At 48.5% G+C, this 17,972-nt stretch overlaps 1 protein-coding gene across 6 annotated transcripts in view; it reads right to left on the bottom strand.

Annotated features, from left to right (window-relative positions):
• Positions 1 to 17,972, bottom strand: part of BACH2 (BTB and CNC homology 1, basic leucine zipper transcription factor 2) — a 335,186-nt gene that overhangs the window by 6,402 nt on the left and 310,812 nt on the right. For 5 of the 6 annotated variants that reach the window (XM_014544478.1, XM_014544479.1, XM_014544480.1 and 2 more), the window contains 2 exons: positions 15,342 to 16,940; positions 4,621 to 4,827 (listed from right to left, as the gene is read on the bottom strand). In XM_014544478.1, the coding sequence (XP_014399964.1) occupies positions 4,621 to 4,827; positions 15,342 to 16,940 (1,806 nt within the window). The remainder of the gene's footprint in view (positions 1 to 4,620; positions 4,828 to 15,341; positions 16,941 to 17,972) is intronic. The other variant, XM_005872093.2, reaches the window with a different exon arrangement.

Below are 17,972 nucleotides of genomic sequence, written 5' to 3' on the forward strand. Positions count from 1 at the left end.
TGGTTGCCCCACACACGCCATGGACCAGGGCTGGGAGGCTGCAACCGAGGTACATGCCCTTGACAGGAATTGAACCTGGGACCCTTTGGTCCACAGGCTGACGCTCTATCCACTGAGCCAAACTGGCTGGGGCTCAGAGCACTTCTGGGAGTCAAGGTTCCTGTTTCTTGGAGTTTGGGGTTTGCAGGGGATCAACTGGAAAACTCTTGGTCTCAAACCTAGAGCTGAGAATCTCCCCCAGATGCATTAGATTGCCACTTCTGAAGGTCAAAAATAACTGAGCAAGGCAGAGCTATGGCGACCAGTGGTTGCCAGGGGGTTGGGGTGGGGTGGGGTGGGAAGGACGAATAGGCAGGGCATAGAGAATTTTTAGGGCAGTGAAACTACTCTGTGCGATAGATACATGGTATTATGTTGTTTATTATACATTTGTCCAAACCCATGGACTGTACCCCAAGAGTGAGCCCTCATATGAACTGTGGACTTGGGTGATTTTTTTTTGTGTTACTCCTCACCCGAGGACAGTTTTCCATTTATTTTTAGAGAGAGTGGAAGGGAGAGGGAGAGACAGAGAGAAACATTGATGTGAGTGAGACACATCGATCGGTGGGCCCCGGCCAGGGCCAGGGCCAGGGATGGAGCCTTCAACTGAGGTACGTGTTCTAGACCAGAATTAAACCTGGGGCCCCTCAGTCCATGGGCAGATGCTCTATCCAAGGAGCGAAACCAGTCAGGGCAACTGGGCGATTCTGATGCGCCAGTGTAGGTTCACCAATTGTAACAAATGTGACTGGTGGGGCATGTTGATAATGGGGGAGGCTGGGAGTGTGCAGGAGCAGGGGGCATGTGGGAATTATGTGTTTGCTATTCAATTTGGCTATGAACCTAAAACTTCTTGAAAATATTTAAGCTATGAAAATTTAAAAAATGTGATTATTGGCCATTTCAGATGGTTCCATCCAACCTCAGCAGGCTCGCTGGCCTTTGTTGCAGACTGAGCACACAGACGCTGGTTAGGACGGCTGGGGACCGGGTAGTGAGGCTGACTCTCCCTGGACAGCAAGAGGGCACACAGGGCTGTGGAGACCGAGGTTCTCAGGTGTTTACCTTCAGGAAAATTCCACACAAGCTCTTGTGCTTCTCAAGTCCATCACCCCCTCAGAGAGAGGAATTTAGCACCGGAGGGGAGAGGGGTTTAAGTTTTACCACAACTACTTGTGTGAAGAGAGAGGATCAGGAGGCCCCAGAGAGGGCACACAGTGACATGGAGAAACTACACATCGAGGGCAACGTGGAGTGAGGATGGGAGAGAAAATGAAGCGGGGGACAGAGTGAGAGGGTGGGGGGCACACATCTGATGTGGGGGCTCCTACACAAGCTGCAGATGCCTTAAATCAAATGCAGCCCGGCAGGCACGTGGGGGCTCCTACACGAGCTGCACGTGCCCATCTCGAACACAGCCCGGCAGGCACGTGGGGGCTCCTACACGAGCTGCACGTGCCCATCTCGAACGCAGCGTGGCAGGCAGCGTGTGCAAGTCTGTCAGAGACAGAGATTTATATGGGGAAAGGGCACCTGCTAAAATATTTATAAATTTTCCAAGAAAACATGTTTTAAAAATGAAAAATAAACAGATGTACAAGTGCAACTCGAGAGAAATACATTATGCAAGTTTGCAGAAGCTGAGTGGCATGCCGGAGACAGCGTGGGAGTGGGGAGTGAGAGTGTCGTGTTGGGGACTTGTGGGCGGGATCGGAGTTGGCCCTGCCAGAGCCACCTGCCACTCAGGCCAGGCGAGTGGGCGCAGCTCCCCAGCTAGAGGGCGGTGGGTAAGAAGCCAAAACCATCCAGGCTGTGCAACCTGGACCTTCTGTGCTGCAACCTGGAAGGCTGTAAAGAGGCAACACCACACAGCCTGGGAGGGGACTCTGAGGGAATCTCAATCTTAATTCTGCCACATCATCTTGGCCAAGCCAGTGACCCCTCCACACCTACTGACCTGCAAAATGTCCCGGGTCACTTTCTGGGGTGAAGAGGATGAAACGCTATGTGTGCGGTGTTTTGGCTCACTGCACACATCAAGACTTGGTTGAAAGCGGGAAGCTCTAGGGCACAGCTAGCTGTACACTGACGAGCACGTGAAACTCACTTGGTGGTGAAATGCCGCATGTTACTTAAGGGGTTTCCAAAAAAGTGGTAGTGGTGGTGGTTGTGGGGGCGCGAACCAGATGCCCTCTTGGCTTCCCAACTGAACAATATTAGCAAGAGCTTTAGATGTCTGCCTGGTGTGTGGTGCAGACTTACTATTTGTTTATATCACACAGTTGCACGGAGAGGAATGCTAAACAAAAATTGGGCATTTCTCAAATATGGGTGGTTAGGGTTATCCTATCGCCTGAAGAAGAGTGTCGGCCCGGCATTCCTACAGACTTGGGCCTAAGACCTTGACGACTGGTACCTGTGGGCCCAGCCCGGCCTGGTTCCCCACCTAAGCCCAGCAGGCTTTCAGAAGACCCACACTCACCAGCAGCAATGTGGTGCTTGGCTTAAATTAAAAACGTTTTGTTGTTCTTAAAACAACATTAAAGAAAAATCTGAAACAAAGAAGTCATTCATAATTCCACGACCCAGTTGCAATTTTAGGTCAACGGACATTTCCCGAGAGGTTTCAATGGGTCTGCACTGGACATTCAGAGATGATCACCAAACTGTCCTTGTTGCACGAAACCTACAGTCTCGGGCAAGGGGCTGGGGCGGCAGATAAAAACATTTTGTTGTTCTTAAAACAACATTAAAGAAAAATCTGAAACAAAGAAGTCATTCATAATTCCACGACCCAGTTGCAATTTTAGGTCAACGGACATTTCCTGAGAGGTTTCAATGGGTCTGCACTGGAAATCCAGAGATGATCAACAAACCTATAGTCTCGGGCAAGGGGCTGGGGCGGCAGACACAGACAATGCAAGACTAATAATGTGACAAGCATGAAGCCAGAGGTCAGACTGGCTCCAGGGCAGGTGCCAGCCTCACAGGGGCTCAGGAAGGGGCCTTCCGGAGAGGGGACAGTTACCTGTGTCTTAAAGAGCACGGGTAGAGTTAGAGAAGAAAAACAGGGAGATGTCCGAGGTAGAGGGGAAACAACAGAGGCACAAGCACAGAGGTGTAAAGAGTAGGAGATGTTGGGGGGTGCAGACAGCTTGACTTTATTCGGGGTCAAGTTGTAGGGAGAGAGTGGAAGGGTGCTGGAGAGCAAGACAGACTGACTCCTGGAGAGCACCAGCTGTCTCGCTGAGGAGTGTGGGCTTTATTTGTACATGACAGGAGCCACTGAAGATGGGCAGGTTTTCCCTGCTTGGTGGGTGTTAATTAAATAATAAAAAGGACTCTGAGGTCCAGGACCATCTTAATAACCCATAACATTGCCTCGCCAGTGTGGCTCAGTGGTTGAGCATTGACCTATGAACCAGGAGGTCATGGTTCAATTCCCTGTCAGGGCACATGCCCGGGTTGCAGGCTCGACCCCCAGCGTGGGACATGCAAGAGGCAGCCGATCAATGATTCTCTCTCAGCATTGATATTTCTATCTCCCCCTCTCCTCTCCTCTCAAATCAATAAAAAAATATATATATCAAATAAAGTATTAAAAAATAACTCGTAACATTTATTCATGCTTTTCAAACGCCTGGCTCTTAGGTTCGCTTTAGGACGGTGGCTTACCAGGAGGCAAAGGATTGCTGCGTGCAGTCTGAGGACCCAAGCGAAGATCATGACCACACTGTGTGGCCTCCCTCTCCCTCCCTGACACACACTCGGCACCTGAGCTGAGTGTCAGGCTTTGGCCAGCAGAAAGGTCCAGCTGAATGAGGTTGTACTGGTTGCCTGCAAAGCTGGTCAGGAGTGAGGCCACCTGGGTTTATTCCTGTAGCTTAAGGTTGCATTTCAAGAAGAAGGGGCACACCGCTCTGAGGGACAGGAAGCTTGGGGGATGGGAGCTTGTTCCCTGACACAAAATACTCTCAGGCATAGGGAGGACGTGATTATCAGGTCGAGGCAGAATTGCAACATCAAGGACCCTGGGACAGGGAAGGGCTTCAGGAGCTGAGCTGCCTCACAGCAGGCAGGCGTCCTACCTCTAACCCACTCCTCTGTGGGAGGCAGGAGAAAACACAAGGTTTGGAATCAGACAATTGGGTTGGCAGCCAAGTTATGCCACATAGTGGGGAGTTACCTAACCCCTCTGCACTCTTGTTTCTGCCTCTGTGAATGGAGATAAAATAGTATCTAAGTCGTAGGGTTGATGTGAGGATTAACCTACAAAAATACTTCAGAATAATACCTGGTCCACATATGCATGTGATAAATGTTAACTATTAGAACACGCTGAATGGAAAATAGGAAAGAACTACCTCTATATAAAATATCGACATGTGATTACTCACCCTCACAGACACACCCATTGTGGATATAAAGCTATTATTTTTGCTGAGAAACTTGTTTACAAATGAACCCAAACTTCCCTGAATGGCGACCCTTCCCTTGACTTCTTTAGCCTTCACTGCTGTACCTTTGCATCAGTCCCGTCACTCCAGGGTACAGATAGCAATGGGAGGGCCAACTCACCAATTTGCGGATTTCACATTCTAAATTCTGAATGCAGTCCAGTTTCCTCTTGCGGCAGCGCTGGGCCGCGATGCGGTTCTTGCTGCGCCGCCGGACGTCGTGAATGAACTCTAACTGTTCTGAGGTCAGCTTGTGCATCTTAATCATCATCTGGAAGTCGTTCCTCGGAAGATCTGTGATTTGATCTACAGGAAAGGGAAGTTTGACCTGGAACCAAGAATAACAGATGATGATTACGGCAGCTGGATTTTTAGTTTTCATTCTGGCAGATAGAACATCAAAGCATGGTAAAAAACCTCCTTTTGAAGACGACCGAGTAATATGGGAACTACTGAGAGCAAGCTGTGATTAATTCTTTCCTGTTTCAAGTATAAATCCGATGTAATATTCAGATAATCAAACAGAATGTGATCACACAAATTACATGGTGCTTATCATCCCTGAGATTTTTGAAGCAAGCAGCATGGAAAACACTGGGAAATGTGAACTTTTTCATTGCTACAGCACTTTAGTAAGAAGGATTCTCTAGCTGGCTGAAACCTGCTTCCATTGAGCCACAACGCAACAAAACGACTATGTATAGAAAGAGCGTATAGAAAGAATGGTCTGAAACACTCGAATGAAGAGAGCATCACACACCCTGAAGATGCCGGAAAGATGGAACAGTGAGCGTGATGCTTAGTTACCACGGCATAAGGGAGACAGGGCGGTGACTTGGATAGGCTGCTCCAGCATGGACAAGGAGTCAGAACTGGACTTTTGTCATTCCTACCAGATGTGAGACCTCAGACAAGTTACTTCACTTCTCTAAACCCTAGTGTGCTCATCTGGAAAACAGGCCGTGCTTTTTAGTCTTCCAGTGCTCTTCAAGTGGTAGGCGCTTTGGCAGATTGTGTTTTCCAAAATGCAACGGCCATCCCATCTCACATTTTCTTTTACAAGAAACCTTCTTGACCTTCTTCTATCGAGAGGATGCGCATTCCTGCCTCGACCAATACAGTGCAGCAGGAGCGATGGTGTAACTTTGGAGGTTCGGTCATCAAAGGTGTTGCCGTTTCCTCTTAGGCCTCCTTGATTGCTCTTTGTGGAGGAAACCAGCTATGCCCTGTGGAGAGGCCCCTGTGGAGAAGACCTGAGGCCTCCAGTCAACTACCGGCATCACCTTGCCAGTCACATGAATGAGCCACCCAGGACGTGGATTTTCTGACCGTGTGGCCTCCCTCTTCCTCCCTGACATGGACTCGGCACCTGAGTTGAGTCTCCAGGATTTGGCCAGCAGAAAGACTGAGCAGAATGAAGTTGCACTGGTTGCCTGCAAAGCTAGTCGGGAGTGAGGCCACCTGGATCTGACTTCCACCTCATGAGGTTCCCCAGCCAGAAGTGCTCAGATGGGCCATGCGTGAGGCCATGCATGAATTCCTGACCCACAACACAGTGAGACGTGTTAAAGCAATTTTTGTTGTTTTAAGCCACAAAGTTTGGGGTGGTCTGTTAAGCAGCAATAGATAACTGGTGCAGATATTATTATCAGCAAGAGTCTCACTTTCAAACTCTTGACAAATCAAAGCCAATCAGCATTATTCAAAGCGAGGACTCCCGTCTCTTGAGGGATGGATCTGTGTCCTCCTCCTATTGTTAAATGCTTGGTTACAACCTTGTCTGTGGCGGTTTGCAACATTTAAGAACCACAGCCTTCTAGAGTCTCATGAGGTAAACACTGGCCTGCAGCTTCCAGCAGTTGGACACCACCCTTTCCAGGATCCTTACTGAAGACCCTAGGGACTTCGGCGTTCAGTTCTGCTTCTGTTTCAGAAGCTCCTAGAAAAGGAAGGTAGCACATTGTTCTGCCGAGTTTCCCAGCACAGACTGCTTCATGCTTGCTTACACTAGTTTGCCGTACACGGACCAGCAGATGGCGCTATGCACCTACACTTCCTTCAAGTTTCCCAGCACAGACTGCTTCATGCCTGCTTACACTAGATAGTTTGCCGTACAGGGACCAGCAGATGGCGCTATGCACCTACACTTCCTTCAAGCGCCTGCCCAGCGCTGTCCAATGCAAACAATGCCGGCTGCATCTGTGATTCTACATTTCTTAGTAGCCACTGATTAAAATAATTCAAAGAAATGAAAACAGGTGAAATTAATTCTAATAAAATATTGACTTGAACCCTATAGATCCAAAATATTTTCAACATGTAATTAATAGAAAATTACTGTGATATTTTACTTTTTTGGATGGGAGGCACTAAATTTTCAAAATCCGAGGTGTATATGACACCTACAACATGTCATAAACCAGCCACAATTCTGGGGCTCAACAGCCACATGTGGCTATAGTACTGGACTCAATGAAACTGAGGAATCAGAAAAATAGGTCAATTAAACCTGAGTTTCATTGATCAGAGTATTTCTGGGTGAGGAAACCAAGCCCTCGCTAATACTCCGAAGGTGCAGCATTATGTCTGCCTGGCTGAGGGGAGGGTGATGGAGAAATTTTATCCTGAGCTCAGGCCTTTTCTTTGGTGACATCAGATGCAGGCGGACAGGCGCCCAGATCCTGGCTTCTGTGACTAGTGAATCCCCGTGCACAAAGGCAATCACAAACGACCATGTGGCTTTTCCACGGCCGGGTGCACCTGCTCTGTCAGGTTCTCTGTAGCTCTGAGCCCACTGGACGCGGCCTTAACCGAAGGCTGCCAGTGGGCGCTGTGATTCTACTTGCGCATGGTGAACGCTGCCCCGTGACACCTATGAAACTTTTTGGCCCAAGAGAACAAAATCACAACGACACACATTACACCACTCTCAGCTCAGCCCTGCTCCGTCTGCTAAAGACGGGCAGCCAGGACAAACAGCTCCTTGTTATGGGCCCGGGAAAGGGCTTTGTCCATGGGGCTGTGTTTGCACAAGGCTTATACTGATATGAAAGAATGTTTGATTTCCCTTTCATACCCTTTGGATGACAAACAGACACTCAGATCCTGGACGGTGCCTAAATAACACAGAGGTCTGTGTGCGGGGACACGGATGTTTCCACACCAGGCAGAAGCCTTGTTTGCACAGCGGAGGTGGAAGCAGTTCTGGGCCTGGTGTCTCCCCTTCTGCCGACCACAAAGCCGTTCTGCTCCCGCTCGCAATCGTGTTTACTGATTTTCAGAAAGAAAACATACCTATAGTTCAGGCCACAGGGAAAGTCAGAAGGCCTTCTGTAGTGAGAGTTACTATATTCAAAAGCATCCAGGCAGTGAATATAAAACACTAGGGAAATAGGACAGAGGTTGACAGGAAAGAAGAAAAATCAACAATGCTCGTTTCAAAGTCCTTGAAGCAAAAGGCCATATAAAATTTCAGCAAAGCTGTTGCAACTCCAGTTGCTTTTTAAAGAGGTCAAAGGAAAAGAAAATTGTCAGCCATAGACTTTCTTCAATGTGAGGGGGGAAAAAAAGCAACAAAGCAAAACCCTAACACTCTTGTTTCTCTTTAAAAGGCTCTGTTTCCTCTCTGGCAAGGGAGAATTTCCACTGACACCGGAGGGTAGTCCCAGACGTGTTCTTGGAGAGGCTCAGTGGCCACTCACCGCGTCTGCTTGCTATGGTCAGAGATGTGAGCTCCAAGCCAATGGCATGGTCCCCAGAGATAAAGAGCGGGCACAGACCCCTCATGGAGCAGGGGGAATGCTCCATTCTCAGGCTCGCAGGCACCCAGCACTCTTCAAATGGGGCTGGGAAGTCCGCTAATGCTACTTGGCCTTTGGATACGTTGAAACACATCGAGAAGGCTGAGGCCCTTCTCCCTTTCTTCCAGAGAATTCTTACAACCCAAATGGCCTAATAGGACTTCCCATCTTATTTATTGTCCTTCCACACACTTATTCTTCCAAGATTTAACTTCTCAGCAGTGGCTTGGTTTTCATTCACTGGACTCTCACAGAGAGTGCAAAACACCCAAACAGACAAGACGAAGATCCTGCCAACTACCACCAGCCCCTGTCCGAATGGCCGGCCTGCAGCTATACCAGTGATGGCGAACCTGTGACATGCGTGTCAGAGGTGACACGTGAACTCATTTTTTTTGGTTGATTTTTCTTTGTTAAATGGCATTTAAATATATAAAATAAATATCAAAAATATGTCTTTGTTTTACTATGGCTGCAAATATCAAAAAATTTCTATATGTGACATGGCACCAGAGTTAAGTTAGGGTTTTTCAAAATGCTGACATGCCGAGCTCAAAAGGTTCGCCATCACTGAGCTATACAGTCAACCACGGGCATATGAGACTAAGCATAGGAGGCTGAGCAGGCTGCACAGGAGGGGAAGGGCCCCTGTGGCTTTTCCATGGGATTGAGGGACCTGATTTCTCTTCAGACTCGGGGCCGCCATGTAGGTGCACCCGAGCTTTGCTTCTCAGTAGAGACTCTGAGAGTCAGCAAGCCCAGGGCCTGTGACACCGGAGCCAGCCGGTGCCTCAGCGTGCATGGTCTGCCCCCGTTGACTTGACCCGGCCCAGCAGAGTGCCCAGGCTTCTCTTCCTTCTTAGCACAATGGGAGGAACAGGACACAGGTGTTTCAGCCCAGCACCTGCACTGGCTGGCTGAGCAGTGGCCAGAGGAGGGTGAGACCCTCTGGGGGCCCCAGCTCCTGATCAGTCAGGGGAATGAACGGCCCTGCCGTGTGCCGAGGGTCCTCTGGCCCCAGAGGCTGACAAAAGGTGGGGGCGGGGAATGCTGTGTGACTTCTGGAGGGTGAATAAAATCTAAATATTCCTCATCATGGGCCTGGCCAGGGGGTGCCAGTGCATCCTTCTCACCAAACGCTAGTCAGCGGCTCCACGCCCCTCCCCTGCGAACAGCTGCCCAGCTTCTGCAGCCGATACACCCCCCTCTCCCAGATAAACAAAAGTATCATTTAAGAAATTATATGAGAAATATAACTTCTTGCAGAAAGTTCAAATATGAGACAAAAGAGGGGGAAAAGATTGCCCTCCCCAAACAATAACACTCTTGCTTTGGTGGACTTCCCTGTGATCTTGTTTCCTCTGAATATTTTACGGGGTTTTAATGAGACGGGTTGTCATCACCTCCTGTGTCTCTTAACACATCTCATGTGCCTGGTGTCTCTGGGAGGCTCGATGGGGGCTATTGAAGAAGGACCGAGATAAAACGTTGTAGAAAAAGCCGAGAACAAGCATCTATTTCCTCTAGAAATCCCAGTGGAAGCTGGTGTGTGAATCTTCTTTGCTATCTCCTTTTTTGGTTTCAGTACCAGAAGTTGAGTAGAAGCCACGGGAATCGATCCTACTAACTGTATCCAGCTCTCCAAAGCTTCTACCACCTACGCTCTTACAAGACCCCAGATCTCTGGGAGTTGTCGGGGGCGGAAGCAAGATGCCCACTGGGGCTAATGACTCCAGTGCTGCTGGCATGGGGACAGCCAGCTCAGCGCTGGGCAGATGCCAATGACAACACCTCCCTCCCAGACTAAGAAATGTTTCCTGAACAATTGTCCTTTTACCCCAGAGTCTCATGGTCAAATGCAGGACACCTGGGATTCAGTTGTGACACTGCAATCAATTAGCTGTGTGACTGCAGGCAAGTCTTCCCTCCTCTCTGTCCTGAAGTTCTGTGAGGGTCTGTGAGTCAGAGACATCTGCCCTGTTCATCTGACAGGGCTGCTGCGAAGACTAAAATTGGATAGGAGATGGAGAAAGTGCTTTAAAAAGTTGGAATTGCCTTACAGATCTGACATATTGTTAATAACATTATATTTATTAGCTTTAATAAATATGATTTATTTTTCTTTGTCACATGGTTCCTTATTCTAGACATACAGTATGCTTTGAAATTCCAGATGCTAAGCACAGCTTTCTAGACATCACAAAAGGACTGTTTTAGTTAGAAATACGGCTGACGTCTATGCTGCCCAGCAAGGCCTTCTTTTCATTAGGTGGGCCAATTACAGACATGTGAAAAAAGATGCCTGATTCAACAAACTACTAAAGCAACTGTAAACACTTTACATGTAACATGTGCCTGGAAGTCAGCATTTGGGCGGGAGAGTTAGAGGCAGAAGCTCATCTAGGCGATTATTTGTCAGTGTTGGTGCTGGGCCTTATTTCTCCCTGCCCCTGGCTCCTAGAGAAACACACAAGGATACACACACACTCACATACTTGATCCCTCTTGACATGATCCATGTTAATAAAGCAAACCCAACTAATCACTACTTTTGGCTGTCTTTCCAGTACTTCCTGACTAAAGTTCAGGATTAGAAATTGGTATGGTATAAAACCGTGTCACTAAGAAGCTTCCTACTTAGAAAATACTTGTGACTTTTCTATAACTTTCAAATGTCAAAAATGAACCTGTAAACCAAAACAAGATACTACTTCAGATCCACTAGAATGGCTATGATAAAAAAGATGGACAATAACGAATGTTGGCAAGGATGTGGAGCAACTGGATCCCTCATACACTGCTGGTGGGAATGTAAAATGGTGCAGTTGCCTTGGGAAACACTGATAATTCCTGGAAAGGTCGAAGAGAGTTATCATGTGATTCAGCAATTCCCCTCCTAGATATGTAACGAAGAGAACTGATAACACATCTACAAAAAACTTGCACACAAGAGCTCACAGCAGCATTACTGACAATAGCCCAAAAGGGTAAACAACCCAAAAGTCACCAAACGGATGAATGGATCACCAAAGTGTGGTACATGCACGTGGAATATTATCCAGAAACAAAAAAGAAATGAAGTAACTGATACATGACATATGGGGGGCATATCAATGGCAAGAATAAACCTTGAAAACATTATGTTCAGTGAAAGAAGCCAGACACAAAAGGCCACAAAGTGTAAGATTTCATTGATATAAAATGTCCAGCGTAGGCATAGCTACAGGGGCAGAAAGCAGAGCAGTGGTTTCCTGAGTTGAGGGAGGGTACCGAGGGGTGGCTGCTGATGGGTATGTTGTTTCTTTCAGGGGTGATAAAAATGTCTTGGAATTAGAGTGGTGATAGTCATAGAATTTTGTGAATCATTCAAAACCCTTGTCTTGTTCACTTTAACAGGGTGGATTTGATGGTATGTGAATTACATCTCAATTTAAAAAATGAACCTGTGTGAGATATATGTAATAAAATTAAAACATTATAGAAATACATAGAAATGAAACTTTCCCCTATACTCCTTCTCCCCAACTTTGCCTCCCATTTTCAGTCAAACTAAGACTTTGTTATGCAAAGTGTTACTTTTGTTACTTCTTATGACCTATTCATTTTTTCATCATTGGAAGAAAAAAAAATTTCCAAACTGACTTTTTATGTAAATAGCAAACCCAGAAGTCATAAAGAAAAGAATGGATAACAACTACATAAAACTTAAAATTTTCTATATAGAAGAAGATACCATAAGTTAAAAAAAACCCTGGGAAAATATAGAAAACATTTATCAGAAAGGGTTAATATTCCTATATTAAGGATTCTGTACACTGATTGAAAGACAACACGAAAGAAAAATGGACAAAGATGTCAACCTCATTAGCAGTCATCCTTTTTTTGCCCATCACATTGGCAAAAATTAAAAGGATGGATCACTCCTACTGGCAAGAACAGGAGGAAATTGCTGAAGGATATGGGAATTGCTACAGCCTTTGGGGAGAGTAGTTAGGCAGTATTTAATGAATGAGCATAACCTTTAGCCCACTTAAGGAACTCTAACCCATAAAAATAAAAGCACCACTACTAAATATCTTCACAAAAATATTTATTGCAGCGTTTATAAGAGGGGAAAAATTGGAAACAACTGGAATGGCTGCTGAGAGATGATAGATGAGTAAATTGTGGTTTATGGGACTGAAGGATGTTAAAGAAGCCCCACGTGATGGACCTAGAGGCATGTACACAGGAGACAGCTGTGTGGAAAAGCAAGTCACTGAGTAATTATTCTGTAAATGCCATGAAAATAAAACCCAAGCCTCTAGAGATGTGGATATGTGTTTGTATGTTGTTGTAGGCACAGAGAATTTGGTGGGTCAGGAACTGGGTATGCTGTTTGATTATTTAAAAAAAAGAAAGTTTAAAAAGCTGACTGTTGATAAAGGACAGTATTGTGCTAACTTAAGCTTTCTTCAGCGCTAGGGAATCATTAGAAAGGATGAGAGAGGTCAACACTGATGAGATGAGAGAGTTAACAGGGCAGAACTTGAACATCTTAAAGTAGGCTAACACCTCTTCTGATTGAACATTTCGGCTCCTCACAGAGTACCTGCAGTACTGGACAGGTGCCTGGCTGGCGGTGAGAACTCTTTCTGGCTTTTGACTCTGATCTCTCCTTGGGAGAGAAGTTACCTGGACCTTACACAAGAGCAAACTGGGGCAGAATCAGCCCAGTACACGTTGGATTCTTCTGGAGCAGTGCAGGGAAATGAGTTATGAGTCACGTTGTAAAGGATTTGCCTTCAATGTTATTACAGGGCACCATACTCCCACCAGGGTCAAAGGAACTCCCGTAAGCAAGTGATGAACTCAAAGATGAGCAGTGATGATGAGTCCCCGAAACAGTTCTTGGGAAACCTAATCTCCTCTACTCTAGGAAAACTAAAACGTCAAACTGGGAAAAACCTTAGCTTTCCTGTATCGATCCTGTCCTAAATGTACTACCAAGAGGGGTGAAGTGTGATTTCTGAAATAGCATAGAACTTTGGTAAATGTCACTTCTTCCACTATTTAGATATGCAAAAACCCTAATAAAAAAAGGTAAAAATTAAGTACTTTTTAAAGCAGTGGTATTTTTCAAGGGGAGATTAGTCCTGTTCATGACTATTTTTATAGGTTGAATGACTCCTCCTTTAAACTGATTCATGTAGAAGTGAAAAGCTCTAAGACAGACGAAAGATGGCTCAAACATAAGAAAAACCATGGGCTCTTGTTGGTGGCATTTAATTCCAAGAAGTGGCTTTCAGCTCTCTTTTGGGATAGTAGAGAAACCACAGAGCTTTATCTGAAACGGACAGTTCCTTGAGCATGTGCAAATGTCATAAAAACACAGCCCCTTTAGCGTAACGGCAAGGCTCCTCTTGAGGGAGAGACAAAAAACAAAGATTTGGAGGCTTTTTGTTTTTGTGACACCAATCCTTGGCGAGACTAAATCACTATGTGGACGAACCAGACCCAGTGACGAGGCCTCAGCATCGGGGGCGCCTATGGAAAGCTTCAGGGGAAAAGAAGACAACCTCACAAAAGTGATCGGAGGGAAAGGAGTGAGTGAGGGGGGAGAGCACAACCTCTGGCTGTTCTCACAAGACTGCTGGTCTCTGAGGCTAGAGACACAGACGGGCCTCTGGCTTGGCACAAGCTCCCACCCAAACCTGAGGGGATATGGTGTAGTTGAGTAGAAATAGTTCCCATTCAAATTGCCTTTACAATTTCTTTTAAATCAATTAAAGCCTGCCTTTCTCCATTTTTTGCCAGGCAAAAAGAAGAGAGGGCTATCCAGCAAAGCAAGGCAGTGACCACAGGTTATTTCTGCAGCTGGCACGGCGGGCTTTGGAATCTATTTTCAAAACATGCCCCAACTAAAGCCTCGGGTGCTTCTCGCCAAGCTTGCAGAGACAGCCTGTGGCTCTGTGAAAAGCCACCTCACCCGTGTGGCATTTCCGCTGCCTGGTGGGGTTAGCATCCCTGCCCTACTAGAGGCTGAGATCCAGGGAGCGCAGGCCTCCTGCGGACCACGCTTCGTCTCCCTCTGTCTCTTTTGAATAAGCAGCTCTGAAGAGGGACTTCCCACTGGATGCGCTCACTCTAGGTCCAGAGGCAGGTCTGAGACACAGGTGGCAGTCTCAGGCTGGTTCCTGGTCACCAGGTTAGGCCGTGCCAGATTGTGGCACAGACTCCCTCATCTCTTCCCAGGGGCCTCTGAGGTGGTGGGGTGAGGGGAAACATACGGGGTGTCTGTTCTTTCTCTCCTGAGCCATGTGAGTCGTGTTGACAATGTGGCTGGTATTGCTCCTGCTCCCTCTCCCAGCGTTGGTGAGACATGGATGGAGCCTGGCAATTTTTACCTATAAAGTACTTTGCTCTCGGGGTGGACCGAAACGGGCACTCAACCCCACTGCGCTCCAAAATAACTCACCATTTGTGGGGAGCCTGGGAAGTGGTATGTTATTAAATTATGTGTGACTGATTACGGTGCTTCTGCAATGACCCTGAGCCCAGAAGGGATGGTGAGCTGTCCATCTGCACGGGTTGGCCCCAGGGTCTTCTGTTGAAAACTTAAAGGGTGCTAGAAAAGCATTTGTTTAGTGTGGATCTATCTAGTTTTAATGGGTTTTGAAAGTGTTTCTATATTTCCCTTTACACTGAAGGGGTGAGGAGCAAGGACGAAGGTGATGGGCACAGCATCCGTTCAGAGCGGATGGAGAAGGAGCAAGGGAGGTCTGAAGTACCCGGGCATGCTTTCATGCTTTTTTTCAATAAGCAGTTTGCATCTGCTGGTTGACTATTAAATCTAGGTAAATTTCAAGTGCTTTCTAGGACAAAAGTGATTAATTTGGAATCAGTTTGAACCATCCATGAACAGGGGAGGCAGTCCCTTTACCGTAACCTTTAATCTTGGCAAGTAAGAACACTCTGTGAGTGGTGGGGAGGGGGGCAGGGAGAGTCCAGATAAAGGACTGAGAGAGTGGATGACATGCTTGAATTTAGGCGGGTTCCCTACCTCCTGGCCCCTGTCCTGCACAGGACACGACTCACTGTCTGCTTCCGAGAACGATCCGGATTCGTCACTGGAGTTGGTTCCGTAAGACTGCTCACATTTAATTTGGGGTCGGACTTGGTTGTACATTCCATCTCCCATCAGGCCTGGTTCCTGATGTTCTGTGGCAAGGAATCTGGCTCCCTGGGAACAGGGTGAGGAGGAGAACTCACAGAGAGGGAGGCTGCAGGGCGAGCCCCCGCTCCCGTCCTCCGCGTAGGAATAGGAGGAGCACGAACTGGAAGTCCTGGTCCTGGTCTCCAAGGGGGGCGAGCGAGGGCAGACCTTGATTGGCACCGGGCAGCTAGTGTTGGGCCGCATCCTTCCTGGCAAGTGGTCGGCCATCAGCCCACCGTGGGGGTAGGCCTGCGAGCTGGGGAGGGACTGGCCAGCCCCCACCCACAGACCCTTTGGCACCGGCTCAGAGAGGTCTTTGTCCAGACTGCTTACCCCAGAATACGAATGCACCGAAGTGCTCACTTGGTCACAAGCGCTCGAGGAGAAGATGACACTTCTCCGGTCCAGCTCTCCTTCCTGCTTACAGAGAGCCTCCACCCCAGGGCCCTTGAGGGGCGACCCCATCGGGAGGCTGGACGCATCCTTCTGGCCCCCGTGGGCCTGTCCATAATTCCCCGCGAAGGGGGCGTAGTCAGTTTTAAGGTCACCCTGAGTGATGCCCTTGTCGAAAGGGCACGCGGAACTCCTGGCAAAGTGCTGCTGAGATGTGCCGGGCAGGCCAGACAGCTCCGCACTTTTTGTTACGCTGAACAGAGACCTCAGGCAGGAGGGGGAGGCCAGGGTCCTGGACCTCTCCAGGCAGGCGGCCCCCGAGGGGGGCGCAGGGGCGGGCGCGGGGCTGGGCTGCTTCCGGTCCATTTCCACATCCCCCGCTCGGTCCTTGGCGTCAGGCTCGTCCCCGGACAGGCAGAGCGTGATGCTCTCCTCCTCGTTCTCCTCACTGGGCGGCTCGCTTTTGATCTGCCCCATGGCGAGCCCGGGCTTGAGGCTGTGGCCAGAGCTGTCCTCACCGAATGTGCTTGCGAAACCTGAGGTACTGTGTGAGGATGCATTGTAGACATTCTTGGTACATGCGAGCTGGTACTTCTTGTATCGCGGGTACTGCGTCAACGCGTCCTTCTCGGAGCTCTCCTTGGTGTCCGTGGGCCCGTCGGCCTCGGGCGCCAGCAAAGCCTCTTCCTTCTGGGCTCCCGGGATGGCCGTGGGCTCGAAGCTGCCGGGGTGTGGGAGCGGCTGGTCCCTGGGGCAGGCCATCTTGGCCGTCTCCGACTCCATCGTCTCCTCCTCTTCCTCCTCCTCCTCCTCCCCCGCCGAGTTCTCATGGTCCTCGTGGGGGCGCGGGCAGGCCGTGTCCTTGCGGCACACGAACAGGCCATCCTCGCTGTTCAGCAGCTGGGTCTGCAGGAAGCTGAAGCAGGAGTCCTCCAGGTTGTGCATGCGCAGGAACTCGGCGCAGCGGATGACCTCGCGGATGTTTTCCCTGCTGAGCAACAGCTTGGCGGTGTAGGCGAACTGCAACAGCGGCCCGAAGCCCCTGGCCGTGACCTGCAACACAAACAGGGAGAAGGGCCGTGAAGTCACCGGCAGCACCGCTATTGTCCCGAATCCCTCAACTGAAGCAAGATAACCAGACGGGGCTAATGTCCCAGAACAAAGACTGCAAAGGAGCAGTTAATCTGTCCTGGGTCGGCAGTGATTCTGCGTCCGATAATTAGCGCCCGCCTCGCGCATGCGGCTGCTGGGTGGATTGCATCGGCGGCGCACAGAATTGGAAATCACCAGGGTCAAGTGGCTGCACAGGACGACAACGGGTTCAGTGTTTGCACTAATGAAATATCCCGGCGAGGATGCACGGGAACAATGGGACGCCTATTAATTTCCCTCCCAGTCGGCCCTGCGGAGAGCCCTTCTGCACCAGGAGTGCGCGGACACTTGCTGCAGCTGCCTGGAGCCCAAGACGGCATTCCAGGTGGCTTGTTAACCGCGCAACTGGCAGTGTGGCCTGTTCAAAACGGAAAGCCTGTAGGGTTTCAAAATAGTTTTGCCTCACTTACAAGTTCACAGGAGACATTAAAAGCAAACTCCCATTTTGCTCATTCATCATGGCTTCTAGTTGGAACTTTTCAGTCATCACGTCATACCCGATCCTACAATGATACTGGAGATGATGACAATCTAAAGCAGTGTTCGCAGCAAGAAATCAACTCCCAGCCCGTAAAGAATGGGGGTTACAGGACTCAACAAACTGGCTGTCATTTGGAAGGTTGAAGCTGCTGAGTGGCACAGGACCTGGGCTAGTCCTTCCCTCATTATAAGCAGCAGCTTTGCCGCGCAGCTGTCTTCTCTCCTGGTAAACTGTCATGTGCTGCTCATCCATTGTATTTTACACAGATTGAAAATGTGCTATTTATGCACACACACAGAAAATAACTTAGATAATTAGAAATACATTGCCCAAGGCCAATTGTTTTTCTCCCCGATGGAAGTGGATTAAACTTGCTGGTATCTGGGGCAGGCTTCCTTACCCTCTATGCAAAACCAGGCATCCTCGAGGTTCTTGCAAGCACTGCTGACCCC

This window comes from Myotis brandtii, unplaced genomic scaffold (assembly GCF_000412655.1).
Source record: "Myotis brandtii unplaced genomic scaffold, ASM41265v1 scaffold365, whole genome shotgun sequence".
NCBI classification, from domain to species: Eukaryota; Metazoa; Chordata; class Mammalia; order Chiroptera; family Vespertilionidae; genus Myotis; species Myotis brandtii.